The 16,139-nt window shown below is 39.2% G+C and overlaps 1 protein-coding gene across 1 annotated transcript; it reads left to right on the forward strand.

Moving 5' to 3' along the window:
* The first annotated feature begins 1,118 nt into the window (after positions 1 to 1,118).
* Positions 1,119 to 15,937, forward strand: rap1ab (RAP1A, member of RAS oncogene family b). Its single transcript, XM_017451064.3, has 8 exons — positions 1,119 to 1,338; positions 7,286 to 7,374; positions 8,257 to 8,325; positions 8,446 to 8,502; positions 9,423 to 9,563; positions 11,896 to 12,039; positions 12,860 to 12,980; positions 14,515 to 15,937. The coding sequence occupies exons 2-7, from the start codon at positions 7,318 to 7,320 to the stop codon at positions 12,947 to 12,949; spliced, it is 558 nt and encodes a 185-aa protein (XP_017306553.1). The 5' UTR covers positions 1,119 to 1,338; positions 7,286 to 7,317; the 3' UTR covers positions 12,950 to 12,980; positions 14,515 to 15,937.
* Positions 15,938 to 16,139: the final 202 nt, after the last annotated feature.

The raw sequence follows: 16,139 nt of genomic DNA on the forward strand, positions 1-16,139 counted from the left end.
ACTGCGTACTACCCTACTAGTTAGTATGGAGAATTAGTGCGCATCCAGTCCACTCCAGCAGCGGTGGCGTACTGTCGTACCACACTTCTTAGTACGCTAGTGTGCCGTTTTAGGACGTGATCTGAAACTTAGCATTCCAAACACGCTCTCAAATGTTCAAAATAAAAGTCATGAACAATAATGCTGATAAAGGTATTTTAAGAAAGTATATATATACACACACACACACACACTATATATAAGTACTATACATTCTTGACTAATGCAACATGTGTGACATGTTGCTCTGGAAGAAAGAAAGAAAGAAAGAAGGAAGGAAAGAAGGAAGGAAGGAAGGAAGGAAAGAAGGAAGGAAGGAAGAACCAAACAAACAATCAAAGGAAATGACAGAGTGAACAAAAGAAATTAAGAAAAAATCAACAAACAAACAAAGGAAATGAGAGAGTGAAAGAAAGAAAGAAACAGAAAATGAGAGACTAAAAAAGAAAGAAAGAAAGAAAGAAAGAAACAGGAAATGAGATAGTGAATGAAATAATGAAATAAAGAAACAAACAGGAAATGAGAGTGTGAAAGAAAGAAAGAAAGAAAGAACGAAAGAAAGGAAGGTCAGGAGAAAGAGAACGTGTGTTAATAGCTACTGTAGCATAAGTAATAATAATATCTAACTTGTCTTGCGGATATTCCACAGGATTACATGTAACTGTAAACGGATATGTTTTGAATAAATAGAAATTGTGATTGTTGGTAAATTATTGATCGCTATGGTTTAACAGGAATTAAACACTTCAGGATGTGCTGTTAATGGAAAATAATCAGCTTTGGGATGGTGAGAGTCTGATAGTAACCCCACCTTGTACCATTGTACATCACCACATCACTGATTATTTTCCTCCAACAGCACCACACTGAAGGGTTTGTCTCTCCATCACTGATTATTTTCCTCCAACAGCACCACACTGAAGGGGTTATACTCATCATTAACAGTTCCTTTACCAATAAAGAATCCCTACAACGCAGTGGCTCATTTCTAGTGCACTGGAAGTAAGAGCACTATGTAGTGAACATGGCTGTATTTGAGACGCTTCTCTCCGACTCCCAGAATTCCGCAGTACCGGAAGTGGTTAGCTTTAATGTCGGCTAAAAGGACCGTTAGAGCCGCTGAATGTGACAGACGGCTTTCGGAGAGCGGAGTTGCTTCGTATATATACTTAATTTAAAACTTTTTTTTTTTTTATTTTAAATCTATTTTCTATGGAATGAGCCACTTCTTTATAGTAAAGGAGTATTTTTTTATACGGTTTAGTTTGAGACGAGGAGAATTCTGGGCTGGATACCAGGGTAGGTAAAGCTAACTAGCTACCTAACTAACTAACTCACTAAGTAACTCGCTCACATTAGCTAGCGTTTATTCCGAGGATTTAATTGGAAACGAATACTATTTGTCTGTATAATTAGATAGAACAAACAGACTGCAGTTAGCTGTGTTAGTTAGTAGCTCTTAGCTTTCAGTCTTAGCTGTGCTGCTATGCTAGTTAAGTCAGTGAAAGGTTTAATGTTACACTGGACATTTTGACTCAGAAACATGGTAATTGACTGAGTTAATTGAATAAACCGGAAGTTGATTCTCTGCTGTCGGACACTTCAATAACTAGCACGAGACGGAGAACATGAGCTTTCTTTCTGTGTGCCATGTTTTTTAAGCTCTTCAGTCACCTGTTGATGTTTTAGAAATGATGATTTTCCTTTGACTTTCACTCTCATACCCTGTCATGGTTCGTCCGGCGGCTCAGCGTCTCGGTTCGACATAGATTGACAGCAGAGTTATTCTTACCACCACAAGTCGATTACCTTCCTGTACCAACAAGCGTTTTATTTCACTTATACCTCCGCACTCTGGCATTCCGATATTTTTTTAAATGAGTATTCATTAAACAGCGACACATCATACTTTTTATCCGTTTCTAGTTACGTGTTCTGGAGCGTTCCTTTTCTCACTTACGTCACATCTGCTAGAATCACTCGCACCATCACCAGCGTAACATTTCTCTTTCATAAATATTAAACAAACGTCTCCAGGATTTTTTAAATTATTATTATTATTTTAAATCAGCATTTATTAGTTTTTATCTCTTAGGTGACGATAGTATTTTCACCCTTGACCTGCTACCGTTTAAACGAACCGACTGTCTCTCGCATTGGCGTGCGTATTTGAACTCGAAATGAGCTACACACGTGTTTTTTCAGTTTGCGAACAGCGTTTACTGATCTCCGTGGGAACGGGTAGTTCTGCACCCGGATTTATTTCCCACTTGTAGATAGATACAGTACTGTAGTCTCCTCTTCAGAATCAGAATAATATGAGATTATTAATAACTGAAGAGAGATTACTTTTTGAATACTTGGCCATGCACATGGCATGAGACCCACATGCATGTAGTCACGTAGGGTGATGAAATACTCCTTCTGTCACTACAACTGAAAAAGAAAAAAACCAAACGGAAACGCAACCACGTTTCTAGATTTGTAGACCTCAGGGTTCTCTGAGGACTCTGATGAATCACTCATTTGGTTCTTTCTCTAATTGACTCATCAGGACAAAAACAGACTGACTAAGTGGAATTTCTTTTTTTTTCTTTGGGTGGTTGGGGGGGATCCAAAACCAACAGTTGATTTCACAAACCTTACTCTGTTGCTTGCATTCATTCATTCATTCATTCATTTATTTATTATTTTTCAGTAGATGTTGATCAGACATTTACAATTCACTCATTCATCATCACCCTGTTTAATCTGCGTGCGTTTTCCGTCATGGGGAAGGAAAAAAAAAGCATAGACTTGTTATCTTTCTAATGCACGTAGACAAGATGACAGTAAATAGTTTGCTGACATTTCATTCAGCGTAGGATGGGAGGTAATTTTCTTCCTGAAGTTACTAAGTGATCAGCTTTCTGACCTTTTTTTGACCGTGCACTTCTTCAGATCTTTCAACAGTGATGGTGTAGCGAGAATAAACGATACACTTAGAAGAACGTTCGATTTACTTTTGGGAAACCTCCCTGAAAGGACGCCAGGAAGAAACCTCGAGAAGAACCAGACTAACAGTGATTTGGTTCTACAGAATGTTTCCGGCATTTGGTTTTCCAGGAACGTTGTCTTAACAGAAATGGAACGTTCCCAGAAGGTCAGGTTGGGTTTGAAAATCCAGCTTTTGGTGATCGTTCCTTGTCAGGTGGCCTATAACAATAAGAGAACCAACTGTCTTCTGGGATGAGCACAGGACAGTCTTTATAATTTACAGAAGCAGTTCTATAAATATGTGGATGGTGTTGGTGTTTTTATTTTGTGTTCTCTACCGCAGTATATTGGAGTTGGAATGGCAGACTTGCAGCTTGAATTTGTGGGAATACACTTCCGAATTAGGTGAACGGTGTAGGAATTACAGCACTGCAGTACTTTTTTAAGGGCCTAGAAGTACTGTAATTGGACAGAGTTGGCTGCCCAGCTGTTCCATGGGAAGGCATGTGTTATCCCTTCATTATTCAGATCCAGAGTTGATTTCACTTGTGGCATTTTGCATTTGGAATTTCTTTGCTGTTCACTCTCAATATGGAGTCCAGAGAGCTGTCACTGCCAGTGAGGCAAGCCACCATCGGGCTGAAAAATCCAAACGAACCCATCAGCGAGAGTGCAAAAACATTTAGATCTACCCAAATGAACTATTTGGAACGTTCTTTAAAAGAAAGAACGCACCGGTGAGCTCAAGGAACCACTACTGAGAAGACCACCGAAAACACCTGCGGTTAGATGGCAGAAGAATACTTGCTCCGGTGAAGAAAAACTGGTTCACAACAGTTGGCCAGATCAAGAACACCCTCCTGGAGGTAGGTGTATCTGTGTCCAAGTCAACAATCAAGGGAAGACTTCCCAGAGGACATGCTAAACCATGGGTAAAGCTGAAAAACAGGAAGGCTCATGCAGAAACCGGGCTCACATGAACGAAAACATTTCTCAAAGTACGCTTGAGGTAATCAAGAGAGATTTTCCATCTGTTAGTATGTTTTTGTTTATGTTTTGCCCCAGCGCTATGTATTTGTAGCTGTCTGTGACATCCTACCACAGGTGGATGTTGGGTCATTTTCATCCTCGCTTTTTTCCCAGACTCGGGCTGTGAGTTTGGTACAGTCGGTGAGGTGTGAAAACTGTCCTCGAACCCAAAAGTGGTCCAGCAATCCAGTCCCTGGTCTTTTTGAAAACAGTGCACTGGGGTTCGCTTCAACTTAATCGAACTGAACTGGTCTCTGAGCTGCATGCCAAGTAACCTGATCAATCCAGTTTGTCACGATACTACCTGCTTCTATTTTTGTGATTCTGGGAAAAGAGTTGTTACTTCGGCACTTAAAAACCATAAAACGGGTGAATCCGGCGTCTTCTGTGTTGCAGTCTGCGACGTACGGAATTCTGCTGTGCGAAAGCGAACCTGTGATGATAGGCCCCGCCCCCAAACAAGCCAAAGTTCAAACTGGTGTGTCTGAAGGAAGTGCGAATGCCATTGAACGCCATAGCGTAAATTTTTCACATTGCCAGAACTTTCTCATCAGCAGCCTTTGGTCAGAATGGCGGTGAAGTCACGACCACGGGATCACGTTTACGATGTGCGGTTTGATTTTTTTAAAACATTTTTTGCAAAAATCGTACAGTAAATCCGGCTCAAGACTTGTATATAAAACGTATAACCATGAGGCCATTTCCAGGTGATCCTCCGGCTGTCTCTCTACAGCCTTTGCGAAACTGATGTTTTCCCCTCATGTGCCGGAGCATTGTTGAGGTTTGTGGGCCGAGCGCGATCGTCGGTGACGGGTATTGTGTTTGGAAGGTCCTTCAGAATTTGTAGCCAAGCGTCTTGTGTGTGTTTGTGGTTTTTTTTTTGTGGGAGGAAAACGGGCACGGTCGCAGGCTGAAACTCGATTAGTTTAAAACAAAAAGCTGTTTGATTTGGATGTTGGAGCAGGCAGTACTCCAACACACACTTTCTGCTGACCTCTGACCTTCTCATTGAGAGATAATATATCTCATTGGGTGAGCAAATATAACAACCAGGCAACAGATGTTATTACACTCGCCTTTTTTCCGAACATCTCTGATCAAATAACGAACTTGACTGCAAAATCTAGGCAATACAAACGAACGGTTGTGAGCTTAGCGTCGGCTCTGTTCTGTGATCTCGCTCTCCCTACAGGGAGTTCTCATCCTTCGTGTTCGCGGAGCCTCAAAACAGCCGGCCTCTCCCTGGTCTACAGCCTTACATGGAAAAAGTATTTCTCACCCTTACTCACTGAACAGGCGTGAGCGAGAGTGTGTGTGGATGTCGGTCTGATTTCTATTCAGCTTCGCATTAAATAATACATCGCCTTGTATGTACTGGATCAGTTACAGAAACGGGAATCGATTTATGAGATTTCTGACAAAATACCAACGTGCTTCTTATAATATGAACCAACAAGAGCTGGAGGATATCACATGGGTGAAGGAAACACCAGATCAGAACTAATAATACTGTAGTTTTGTATAGTAGAGAAGAGAAAAGTTCAACAGTCATCATCTGACGAAATAGGAAATTTTAATATTTTTTTTTTCCGATGAAATGTTGACCCAGTCAAAGCCTTTTTCATTTCATCACTGAGTCCAATGGAATTAAAGGGTATGCAGAAATAAATTTTGGGTGAGTCTCAAATTGCAGCACCTGGGGAAAATCCTGCTGATTCTTTACACTTTCTTGTTAGCTTTTTTTTTTTTTTCTTTTCTTTTAAAAGCGTGTAATGATTCATATGAGGCACTAACGGCAATCTATAAAGTCCCTGTGAAATGTGCAGTGTTATTCGACGTGTCGACTTAATTTCTACTGAAACAGCAAGTCAGGGCGGGACATACTATGTGGCACCGCCCCTTTTGAAATCACTGGAATCAAGGAATCATTGTAAAAAAATTATATCCGGCACAAATACCTCCTTCGTTTCCTCCTTAACCAGCTTACAGTCGGAAAACCGAATAAGAACGTTTTATTTGAACACGCGTCCGAACAGCACGCTCGCTAATCTGATGTCACTCGCTCGAGATGGTCAACTTCAGCAAGGTATTTCATTCCAGAGAATGAAAATCTGATGATTTTGGAATGATGTCATCAAAATTGGTGATCGGTATAAACAGGGCTGGGTGATATCGGTATCGTGATAAACAATTACTGGATACACGTCTCTGAGCTGTTGTTGGTATGGTGATGTGTGTGTGTTTTTTTTTTTTTTTTTTTTTTTTTTTTTTTAAATATATAGTTTTTAATAACTACAAATGAACTGTTAATTTTCTCCGTCTTCATAGGCATTAAAGAAAAGTATCGTGTAATGTTTTTCAGTATATATCACAATGTATATGTATGTATGTGTATGTAATTTTTTTTTTTTTTTTAAATATAGATGGATATATAAAATGTGTGTGTGTATATTAGTGATGCACGTCATGTATCGCAGAAATGTCCTCAAGAATCGACATCTGATATTTTTGTCGTATCGCCCAGCCTTAATTCTAAATGTTTTGGCACACACTAACTTATAGATAAACTTAATGCTAAGATATAAGATATTAAACTCACAAAACTTCAGTTTTTATGTCACGGGGACTTGAATCAATGCCTCACGATATTAGCTACACAGTAATTAAGCAAATGAGAAATATAGTTTTTGTTGTTTGTTTGGGTTTTTTTGCGTGTGTAATATTTCTTGTACTGTTTAATGCCAAAACCGTTTTTTTAACAATATACACTGTGTTTCATAACTTCATTATGAAAGCAAGAATAAATAAACGTAGCACACATCTGTGTCCTTTTGCTCCCTCTGTGTTTTATCCCCGCGTTCGCCATGTCCTCGGTTTGTTGTCAATTCCGGAGAAGAGGAACTCCTCGCTCACTTTAGCACAGCCGGTTGTACCTGGGATGAGTCTTTGCGCTCGCTTTTACGTTCCATCCAGAGCTCTGAGGCGTCAATGTTCCACTCGGCGGGATACGAGCCGTTATGAGCTGTTAATGAGGTGATGTCATAGAGAAAGGACCGCTCCACACGTCTCTCTCCAAAACCCACAGCTGCTTTGTGTTTGAGAGGTCATGCTCACACTCTTTCCCCACCCCTGCGCTCCAGGACGATCCCACTGCGATCTCTCTCTCTCTCACACACACACACACACATACACACATACACACATTTCCTGATCTCAGTCTTCTGTCTCTTGTCTCTTTTAGACTGCTGAGCTGATTGGTGACGTGATCCTGCCATGCGTGAATACAAGCTTGTGGTGTTGGGCTCCGGAGGCGTGGGCAAGTCCGCACTGGTGAGTACGCCGCGGGAAGAATAAAACGCATCACAGTGTGCTGTTCTAGGAAAATGATCAATGACTGGGCGACGTGAAGCACAGTTACTGTTCAGACCATGACGTTGATTGTTTTATCACTGGGGTGACACGGTCGTGAAGCAAATTATTCCTCTTGCATCGCAACAGTTTGTCAACGATTACTATGTTTTCCTTTAAGAACGAATTCTCAATTCTGATTGGTCGGAATTCCGAAAGTGTCGGCTCTGACAGAAGCTCCAGGTTTATATTATACAAGTCACGGTATATTAATGTGCTCGTTTAAACACGTCATTGTTTCTATAGTAACGACCTACTAACCATGGGATGAATAAATGAATGAAAAACGTCGTCGTTACTATAGTAACAAACTATTTACCATGGGGTGAATGAAAGACCTCATAACAGTGTAATATTTGTCTATTTATTTGGCATTTATGGAAGGAGTCTCCATTGTCCGTGCTTTTGTAACAATAAAGCTGTAAGTCTTCATGCTGGACAGTTTTACGTTTAACGTTGAGAGAAAAGAGGGTTTCAGCTGCTATAACATAAGCGATGGCAGGAATGTCTTTTAGACATACAGCAAGTTCTTTAATGAACATAAAATGGTAATCGTGGGCAAGTTGCAGCAGTATAAGAGGAATAAAACACTTCGAGACATGCTGCTGTTGGAAGATCCGAAAGGGAACGTTAAGTTCGCTTCATCACACCACCCCGGTGTTGATTATTTTCCCACATCATCACAACCACTTTAGTCCATCAAGATGACCTTTCCCATCCTGGGATTGAGAAATGAAAGATCATTTGTGTTTGTGTTGTGATTTATGTTCTTGTTAATTATTATTTTTTATGATTTTGTCACAGACAGTACAGTTTGTCCAGGGCATCTTCGTGGAGAAGTATGATCCCACAATAGAAGACTCCTACAGAAAGGTAGTTTGTGCTTCTCTGGTCTAGTTAGGCCTGATTTTTATCCCAGCTTTTTTTTTTTTTTTTTTTCTTTTCTTTCCCCTTCTCTTTTTCCTCTAACGTTCTCCTCTCTTCTCTGTTCAGCAAGTGGAAGTGGATGGGCAGCAGTGTATGCTCGAGATTCTGGACACAGCCGGCACAGTAAGTGGTCCTGAGCTCCATTCTGGCTTCTTGACTTGCCGAATACGCATTACAGCAGCAGTTTAGTGTGTAACGGATGTGGTCGGCTCAGAGTAATGACTCTAAACCACATGGAGCTGAAGTTTACTGAGGTGAGTTAGTGCAGGAAATGAGCTAAAAGTGGGAATATCCCAAATAGCAGCTCTCTTAACCGTACACTCGTCTAATTGGAGGTGAACTGATCATTTTTCACCCACGGTATAGCTTGATTATGGTAACAGAGCTACATTTCAGCCTCTGTTTGGTATATAAACTTTTTTTTTTGGTTTATGTGTAATAATATTTATAATGACAATATAATATAATCAGATTGCCCAGCCCTTTTCATGGAGGCTTAATGCGCGGGGGCACATTTGGTTCGTGGGTTTCCTCCTCCAGTCCTCCTCCTTCCGGTTTCCTCCTCCAGTCCAAAGAGGTGTTGTTCACTGACTGGCATTTCCAAAATGTGTGATCATACCTTGTGATGGGTTGGCACCCCGTCACGGGTGTCCCCCACCTTACTGGGATAGGCTCCAGGCCGTGGCGGACTGGTGGAAGACTGTGTCGGGATTCGCGCTTGTGATCCCTCTCAGGAACACAGTTAAATGTCTAGTTTCAGTTGCCTAAAGCGAGTCTTTTGAAACGTTTGTTTCAACGAGCGAACAGGAAGCCATTGTGGATTCAGCCTTCTGAATAAATAAAGGCTTAAGAGTTAAGCCAGATATCAGTGAAAAGTAAACATTACTTTGGATAAATAAATAAATAAAGTAAAAATCTGAAAGCTTTTGACAAGTATAATGTTTCCCTTTTTGTTTCGTGACAGTCTAACGGAATTATAGTCTGATGTAATATTTGAAAATTCGTAAACGCACCCATCACTGCTTTCTCTTTTCCCGTAACAGGAGCAGTTCACGGCGATGAGAGACCTGTACATGAAGAACGGCCAGGGCTTCGCTCTCGTCTACTCCATCACAGCACAGTCCACGTTTAACGACCTGCAGGATCTACGAGAACAGATCCTACGAGTAAAGGATACGGAAGATGTAAGCAAGCTCATCAGGAAGCGTTTTCGCAGTACATTATACTCGATACATACCGGGATTATGTCAACAGATCTATAGTATCTGCCTAAAAGTCCTTTTAATCAGACCCCTGAATGTGTAATAATTGCTACGTGGCACGTATAGCGAGCGAACCCCGTCGCCTTCACTCCTCCTCAAGCCGCGTCGGTTAAAGGATGCCCTTTTTTGGACATGTGTGACGGGAATGTAGCGCGAGCGGAGGATGAAGCCCCGGAGCAGTTAGCCATGTTGCAGTTTGTTATGATTGGCCTTCCTCGCTTCTCGTGCTAGTCGTCATGTACTGTCACATGGCCTGCATCTGGGAGTGTGTATATTTTGTGGAAATTGTTTCAAATTGGCTATTTTTCCGTGTGTAGTTAAAACCTCTTCACGGCAAGAATATGACTTTAAGGTGCGAGTGTGTGAATTCAGCCACCATGTCATCAGGGCTAACAAAAATGTAATTTTTGTTGTTCACCTTAAGTGAATTCATCGAATTAAGGAAATTTAAAAATGTTAACATGTCAATAAATAAAGGTTATAATGGCTAAGATGGGAAAACGGACTCGATAAACAAGCACAGACTCGCTCATCAGCATATCGGCCAATTAGCAGTGAAGAAATCTCCCCGTCCAATCAGTTTCAAGTTCAATTTAATGAAAAGTAATTGAGTTTAAGTTGAATTTAATTGACCCCCTTCTTTTAACTGATTAAAACAAAAATTAATTCAAAATGTTCTTGTGCAGAGCTGGAAAATCTGGGGGGAAAAAACAAATATGAAAGTTTGTGCTGGGTATAATATTTGGCGTTTGTTTGTTTTTGTTTATTTATTTATTTATTTATTTATTTATTGTTTTTCCTATCTGAGCGAATGGTATAGTATCACTGCTGATATTTGTTCTGTTACAGTATAAGATTGTAGCCTTGTTGAATATTCATAAACACTTGTGTACGTTCTGAATATATATTAAAGCAAAAATGTATTCAGAACTTTTTCACAGATACGTAAAAGCATGAAAATCCATGCACGTTTCATGCGTCATGCACGTTCGTACGTTCTTGTTAAGCTCGTTGAGGATCGCAGGTCTGAAAAGCTTTTAAGAAGGAGGAGAATAGGGGAAAAATAAATAGAAATGGTTTGGAATATTTATGAGCAAAGAGCGAGAAGCCTGAAAGTACAACTGTGGATGGAAACCCGGTTCGAGTCGGGACATTCCTGTGCAGCTCAGGATTTTACACTCGCTGATGTGGCTCCGTTTGCTTCCCCGGGGAACTGCGCTGTGCTTCCTGACTGTTTGGATTTGAAATACTCTCGCATGCAGCCAGTCCAAATATGGTGAGGACCCTTTTAGTGAGGAGAAGAGAGGCACTCTGTTCACTCGGGGTCTGCTGAGAGGACAGAACGAAACAGTTCGAGTCCGTAGAGCTGCAATAGCGCCTTCGTGTGGCATTTTTGTCAAATAAATGCCTTACGCTTAGAAAAGCGAGTATCCCTAGTACACCGTGCAGTCCTACAATGATTGTTTCCATTATGTGTGTCCTGAATTCTCACACATGAAGCCTCTATGCAAATACGGCGGGGCTGGAAATGTTTCCTTACACTTTCCACCCGCTAGCATTTGCTCACAGGTGTTACAAACAGCTTTATCTTCACAACCAGGGGCTTGATGGTTAAGACTCTGGGTTACTGATTGGAAGGTCGGGGGATCAATCCCCAGCACTGCCAAGCTGCTACTGTTGGGCCCTTGAGCAAGGTCCTTAACCCTCTCTGCTCCAGGAGTGCCGTATCATAGCTGACCCCAGCTTCCTAACATGCTGGAGTATTCAAAGAAAAGAAATTCACTGTGCTGTACTGTACATGTGCCCAATAAAGTTTCATTATCAAACCAAACTCGCCATATTTATTTATAAGTCCTCTTGAATCCAGACTAAAGACTGGCGTTTGCGTCAAATTTATTATAAAACGCATTTATTGAGCCTCACATAACGAGTTCAGTTAGTGATGTCGCTGATTAATCTCCACGGCTTCAGTGTACAGTCACGTCTGAGATTAGATGGTGATGTAGCACCTGGAAATCTTGTGTGCTGAGAGAGATAATCAAACACAGCTTATGTTACTGATAAACAAAATAGTTTTTTTTTGTTCTAGATTTGACTAAATAGTAAACTAGGCTGAGACATGGTGGAGCATATAAATGGCAGAATTGTGTGTGTGTGTGTGTATATACATACTGCAGACTCTTTTTAATGAATGAAAATATCTATGGACTTTCCATGGAGATCAAAAGACCATCATAATCCTTCTCTGTTTTAGGTGCCGATGATTCTGGTTGGTAATAAGTGTGATCTGGAGGACGAGCGAGTGGTGGGAAAGGAGCAGGGACAGAATCTGGCTCGTCAGTGGAACCACTGTGCCTTTTTAGAGTCCTCGGCAAAATCGAAGATCAACGTCCTCGACGTAAGCACGGGTGTTCGTAGGCTGATGTGATGACTTGATTAGATAAGCCCTTTATGACATCAGACATAAACCTACCATGTATTGTTTTTTCGATGTTTACAACTATTGACCAGAATTCATTCTGGATTTTTTTTATTTTTTCCTAGTGGAATTTATACCAGAATATTAAAATCCAAAAGTTTGAGGTTGCACAACTAGACAGGATGTGACCGTCCGACCGGAAGATCTGTTTCACTCGCGGATATGTACAGGAAGTGTGTTAACAGTTTTGTGTTTTAAACCACACGTTCACTTTGTAGTCACTCCATATTTTAGTAATGTTTGAGTAATAAGTACATTAGAACTTCATGCAGCCGGTTGTCGTGAGTAGCTGATGTTGGCAATACAGCAGGTCTTATTTGAGCGCTTGTACAGCACTTTGGTCAGCATTTGTTGTTTTTAAATGTACCTTACTAATAAATTTGACTTGACTTAATTGTGTATAAGAATTCTTCAGAACTAGCTACATGCAATTTATACATGTATCATGTAAAATATATACAGTAAGTTTTTTGTCATCTCATCTGTTAACTAAAAAAACGATTTTAATAAATTTCGTCAGTTGTTCGTCTAGAGCCGGAGAACAAAATGTAAATTTTTTGGTAACGTCATCTGGAGTTCGATTGACAGTTGGTGCATGATCAAATAAAGCTTGGTTTAGGGCTTATGTAGGTTTAAAGGATTCCTATGAACGCTGCCCTTTATCAAAGTGTTCCCCAACATCTAATCTGTTTAATCCGCTTGAACGCGTTTGTAACAGTGTCGTTTCCTCTCCTTGTAGATCTTCTATGACCTGGTCAGACAGATAAATAGGAAGACGCCAGTGGAGAAGAAAAAAGCGAAGAAGAAATCCAACTGCGTGCTCCTGTAGTGTCGTCCTCCCGACGGCACCTCGGAGCCAAGTACGTTCACCTCAGCTCCCCTTAACCTCATACTGCAGTTTTTTTTGTTTGTTTGTTTTTTTTTTTAAATAATGGTTTAATGAATTTATTTTTGGTTTCTGCGAAAAGAATGCGCATAATTGGATGAACATCATTCTCGGGCTTGAAACGTCTCTGGCACAGTAATCAGCATAGCCATATAATGGACTTCAACATACAATTGAGCACAAAGGACAAAATAAAGAGACAAATCCAACAAGGCGTTTTAGTTTAGTGTTACATTTCAGAGTACATGATTAAAACGGTCATTTTGCTGTATGATTAGATTACAGAAGACTTGAACTGCAAGGTGTGGTTTAAAAAAAAAAAAAATTATTGCTTGGATATAAAGTCAAAATAATGACTTAAGTTAAAACAACAAAATCAATATAAGTCAAAATTACAAGATACTAGGTCAAAATAATGACCTGTAATGTCAAAACAATTACATCTAGATCAAAATAATGATTTGTATCGCTATTTTGACCTAATATTTTGTTGGTTTAACTTGGTAAGCAATTATTTTGATCTTACTAAGTTAAAACAATTAAATACTAGGTGAAAAGATTGAGATGCTAAGTCAAAATTACAAGATACCAAGTCAAAAGAATGAGAGATTTGGTCAAAATAACAACTTACTAAGTTAAAGCAAGAAGATACCAAGTCAAAATAATGAGTTACTAAGTTAAAACAACTAAATACTAAGTCAAAATAATGAGGTACTAGGATAAAACAACAGTTTAATAAGTCAAAATAATGAGATCATCAAAATAATGAGATATTAAGTCAGAATAATGATTGCAATTGGAGAAAAGAAATTAGACTGTGTAGTTCAGGACTTCTGCATAAGATAAATCCATATGTTTGTTTATGTAGATTGTGGGGGGGGACCTCATCTATAAGTGGCTACAAACTTTTGCACTGCACTGTAATGGATATTTTCCTGTAATGTCCAGAAGATGGCAGCACGTTCAGTGTAATGCAGAATTACACTCATGCTCAAACAGTCTACCAGATTGCTGCTTATTAATAAAATAAAAAGTATGTCAGCCATTCAGCATATGACTTTACTGCCGTATTCTGTGAAAAATAAATTGAAACGCAGACCCTATACTAAAAAAAAAAATGGAACCAAGTCGGCTACAAACTTTTGCACTGCACTGTAATGGATATTTTCCTGTAATGTCCAGAAGATGGCAGCACGTTCAGTGTAATGCAGAATTACACTCATGCTCAAACAGTCTACCAGATTGCTGCTTATTAATAAAATAAAAAGTATGTCAGCCATTCAGCATATGACTTTACTGCCGTATTCTGTGAAAAATAAATTGAAACGCAGACCCTATACTAAAAAAAAAAATGGAACCAAGTCGAATTTAAAAAAAAAATGCATACTCAATACTCAAAGTATTTTCCTGTGTTATATCTTGTTATAAAGCTCTGACACTGGAGACTCCTTCCAAATATGCCAAAGAATCACCTATTACACATGTTTCTGTACTTTCTCCACCTGCAGGGCGCTGTAATGAAGAAGGGTTGCCCCGTTTGGAAGGGTTTTGCCATCCTCAGCGAGTGAATCTATGGAACAGTGATGAACTTGAAGGATACACAAAGAAAAAGAAAAACAAACACGTGGAGTCGTTGGTTGTTTTGTCTTTTTTTGTTTGTTTGTTTTGTTTTTTTTGTGTTTTTTTTTTTTTTTTTTTGGATTCCCAAACGTCTGAGGAGAAACGTTCGTTTATCACAACCTGAGTATGACTCATTTTTTGGTATTCCTCAGGAACACTGAGCATGATATCTTCTGTAAAAAATCCAACAATAAACACACAGCATCTTTAATTTCATTTCCAAACCAAACCCGCTTCAACCAGAGATCCAGGGAGCTGATTAAATCACCCACAGACGACTCGGTATTAAAGTAAGGACTTTATATATAGAGGAAAAGGCTTAATCCTACAACGGCATCAAGAAAAGAGAGAATTTTCAGGGGATTCGGAAGGAAATGCGTAACTGTGACCCATAATTTGGTCTCCTTACATTTCAGTACCTAAAGATTTAATTCCTTTTTTTTTCTTTTTTTTTTCTTTTTTTAATTTTAAACTCAAAACTGTCTTTATGAAGAGTTCTCTTTTCCATTCACAGTTCAGGAACTAATTATCCATTTCTTCTTCTTCTTCTTCTTCTTCTTCTTCTTCTTCTTGTTTTAATCTCTGCATCAGCATGACTGCATGATGTAGATGTTGTAAATGAAACGAATTTCAAGTGTTGACTTTTTTTTTTTTTCTTTTCTTTTTTTTTTTTTTCCTTAAGTATTTCATTCTCAAAGCCATTTGTGTAAAAGTTTATAGACGAAGGTTCGTAAGCTGTATGTAATTATACACCGTCTCCCTTTGCATCAAATAAGGACCTGACCCCTGACCTGTGACTGTTTTTGTACTTTAGTCGCTCGGCTTTCGTAGCTTCTTCCATAAACGTAATCTGATATTCTATTTTTTTGGACGTGTAAGACTTTGCGCCTTTTTATAGACGGGAGAAAATGGGTAAAATGCCAGACTGATTTGTAGGTCTTCTGAGTTTTGAATATATTGTACTATATCTCCTTTTAGTCCTTCTCATGCATTTCTGTCAGAAGTCGTTCTGGCTTTTATGGTTGATTAAAAATCAGATAATTAGCTTTTTTTTTTTTGTATAAAGTTAAAAAAAAAAAAAATTTCTGTTTTTTGAAGATTTGACTTGTGTGAAAACTGAGTTTGTCACGATCACTTGTCATTATTTAGATCTAAAAATTTTTAATGATTTTTAAATTTAGGTTCTAATTCGGGGTGGTATGTCGAATAAAACACTTGATGAGCTGGGAAAGTAATCAATAACGAGGTGGCGTTACTGTTAGTACACTGGAGTTGATTATTTTCTAATAAAAGCAGGTCCGGATGAAAGAACTCCTGGAGAAAGTCCGTGCCTCTGGTCTAGCTATCACAGAGGAATGTATGAAAAGATCAATATTGCGTTCATAATGCATTATAAAAACAGATTAAAAATGTTCGATAGCATACAACCTTAACACCTTATCCTGCTTTGTATACGCCTGCATTTATATTCATTAGTAGGTATGCATAATACTTTATAAAGCATGTGTATATA

Source organism: Ictalurus punctatus, chromosome 21 (assembly GCF_001660625.3).
Source record: "Ictalurus punctatus breed USDA103 chromosome 21, Coco_2.0, whole genome shotgun sequence".
Lineage (NCBI taxonomy): Eukaryota > Metazoa > Chordata > Actinopteri > Siluriformes > Ictaluridae > Ictalurus > Ictalurus punctatus.

Coding starts and splice junctions, on each gene's coding strand:
- rap1ab (XM_017451064.3), top strand. CDS start 7,318: ATGCGTGAATACAAGCTTGTGGTGTTGGGCTCCGGAGGCGTGGGCAAG. Junction 7,375..8,256: donor GCGTGGGCAAGTCCGCACTG/GTGAGTACGCCG, acceptor ATTTTGTCACAG/ACAGTACAGTTTGTCCAGGG. Junction 8,503..9,422: donor TTCTGGACACAGCCGGCACA/GTAAGTGGTCCT, acceptor TTCCCGTAACAG/GAGCAGTTCACGGCGATGAG.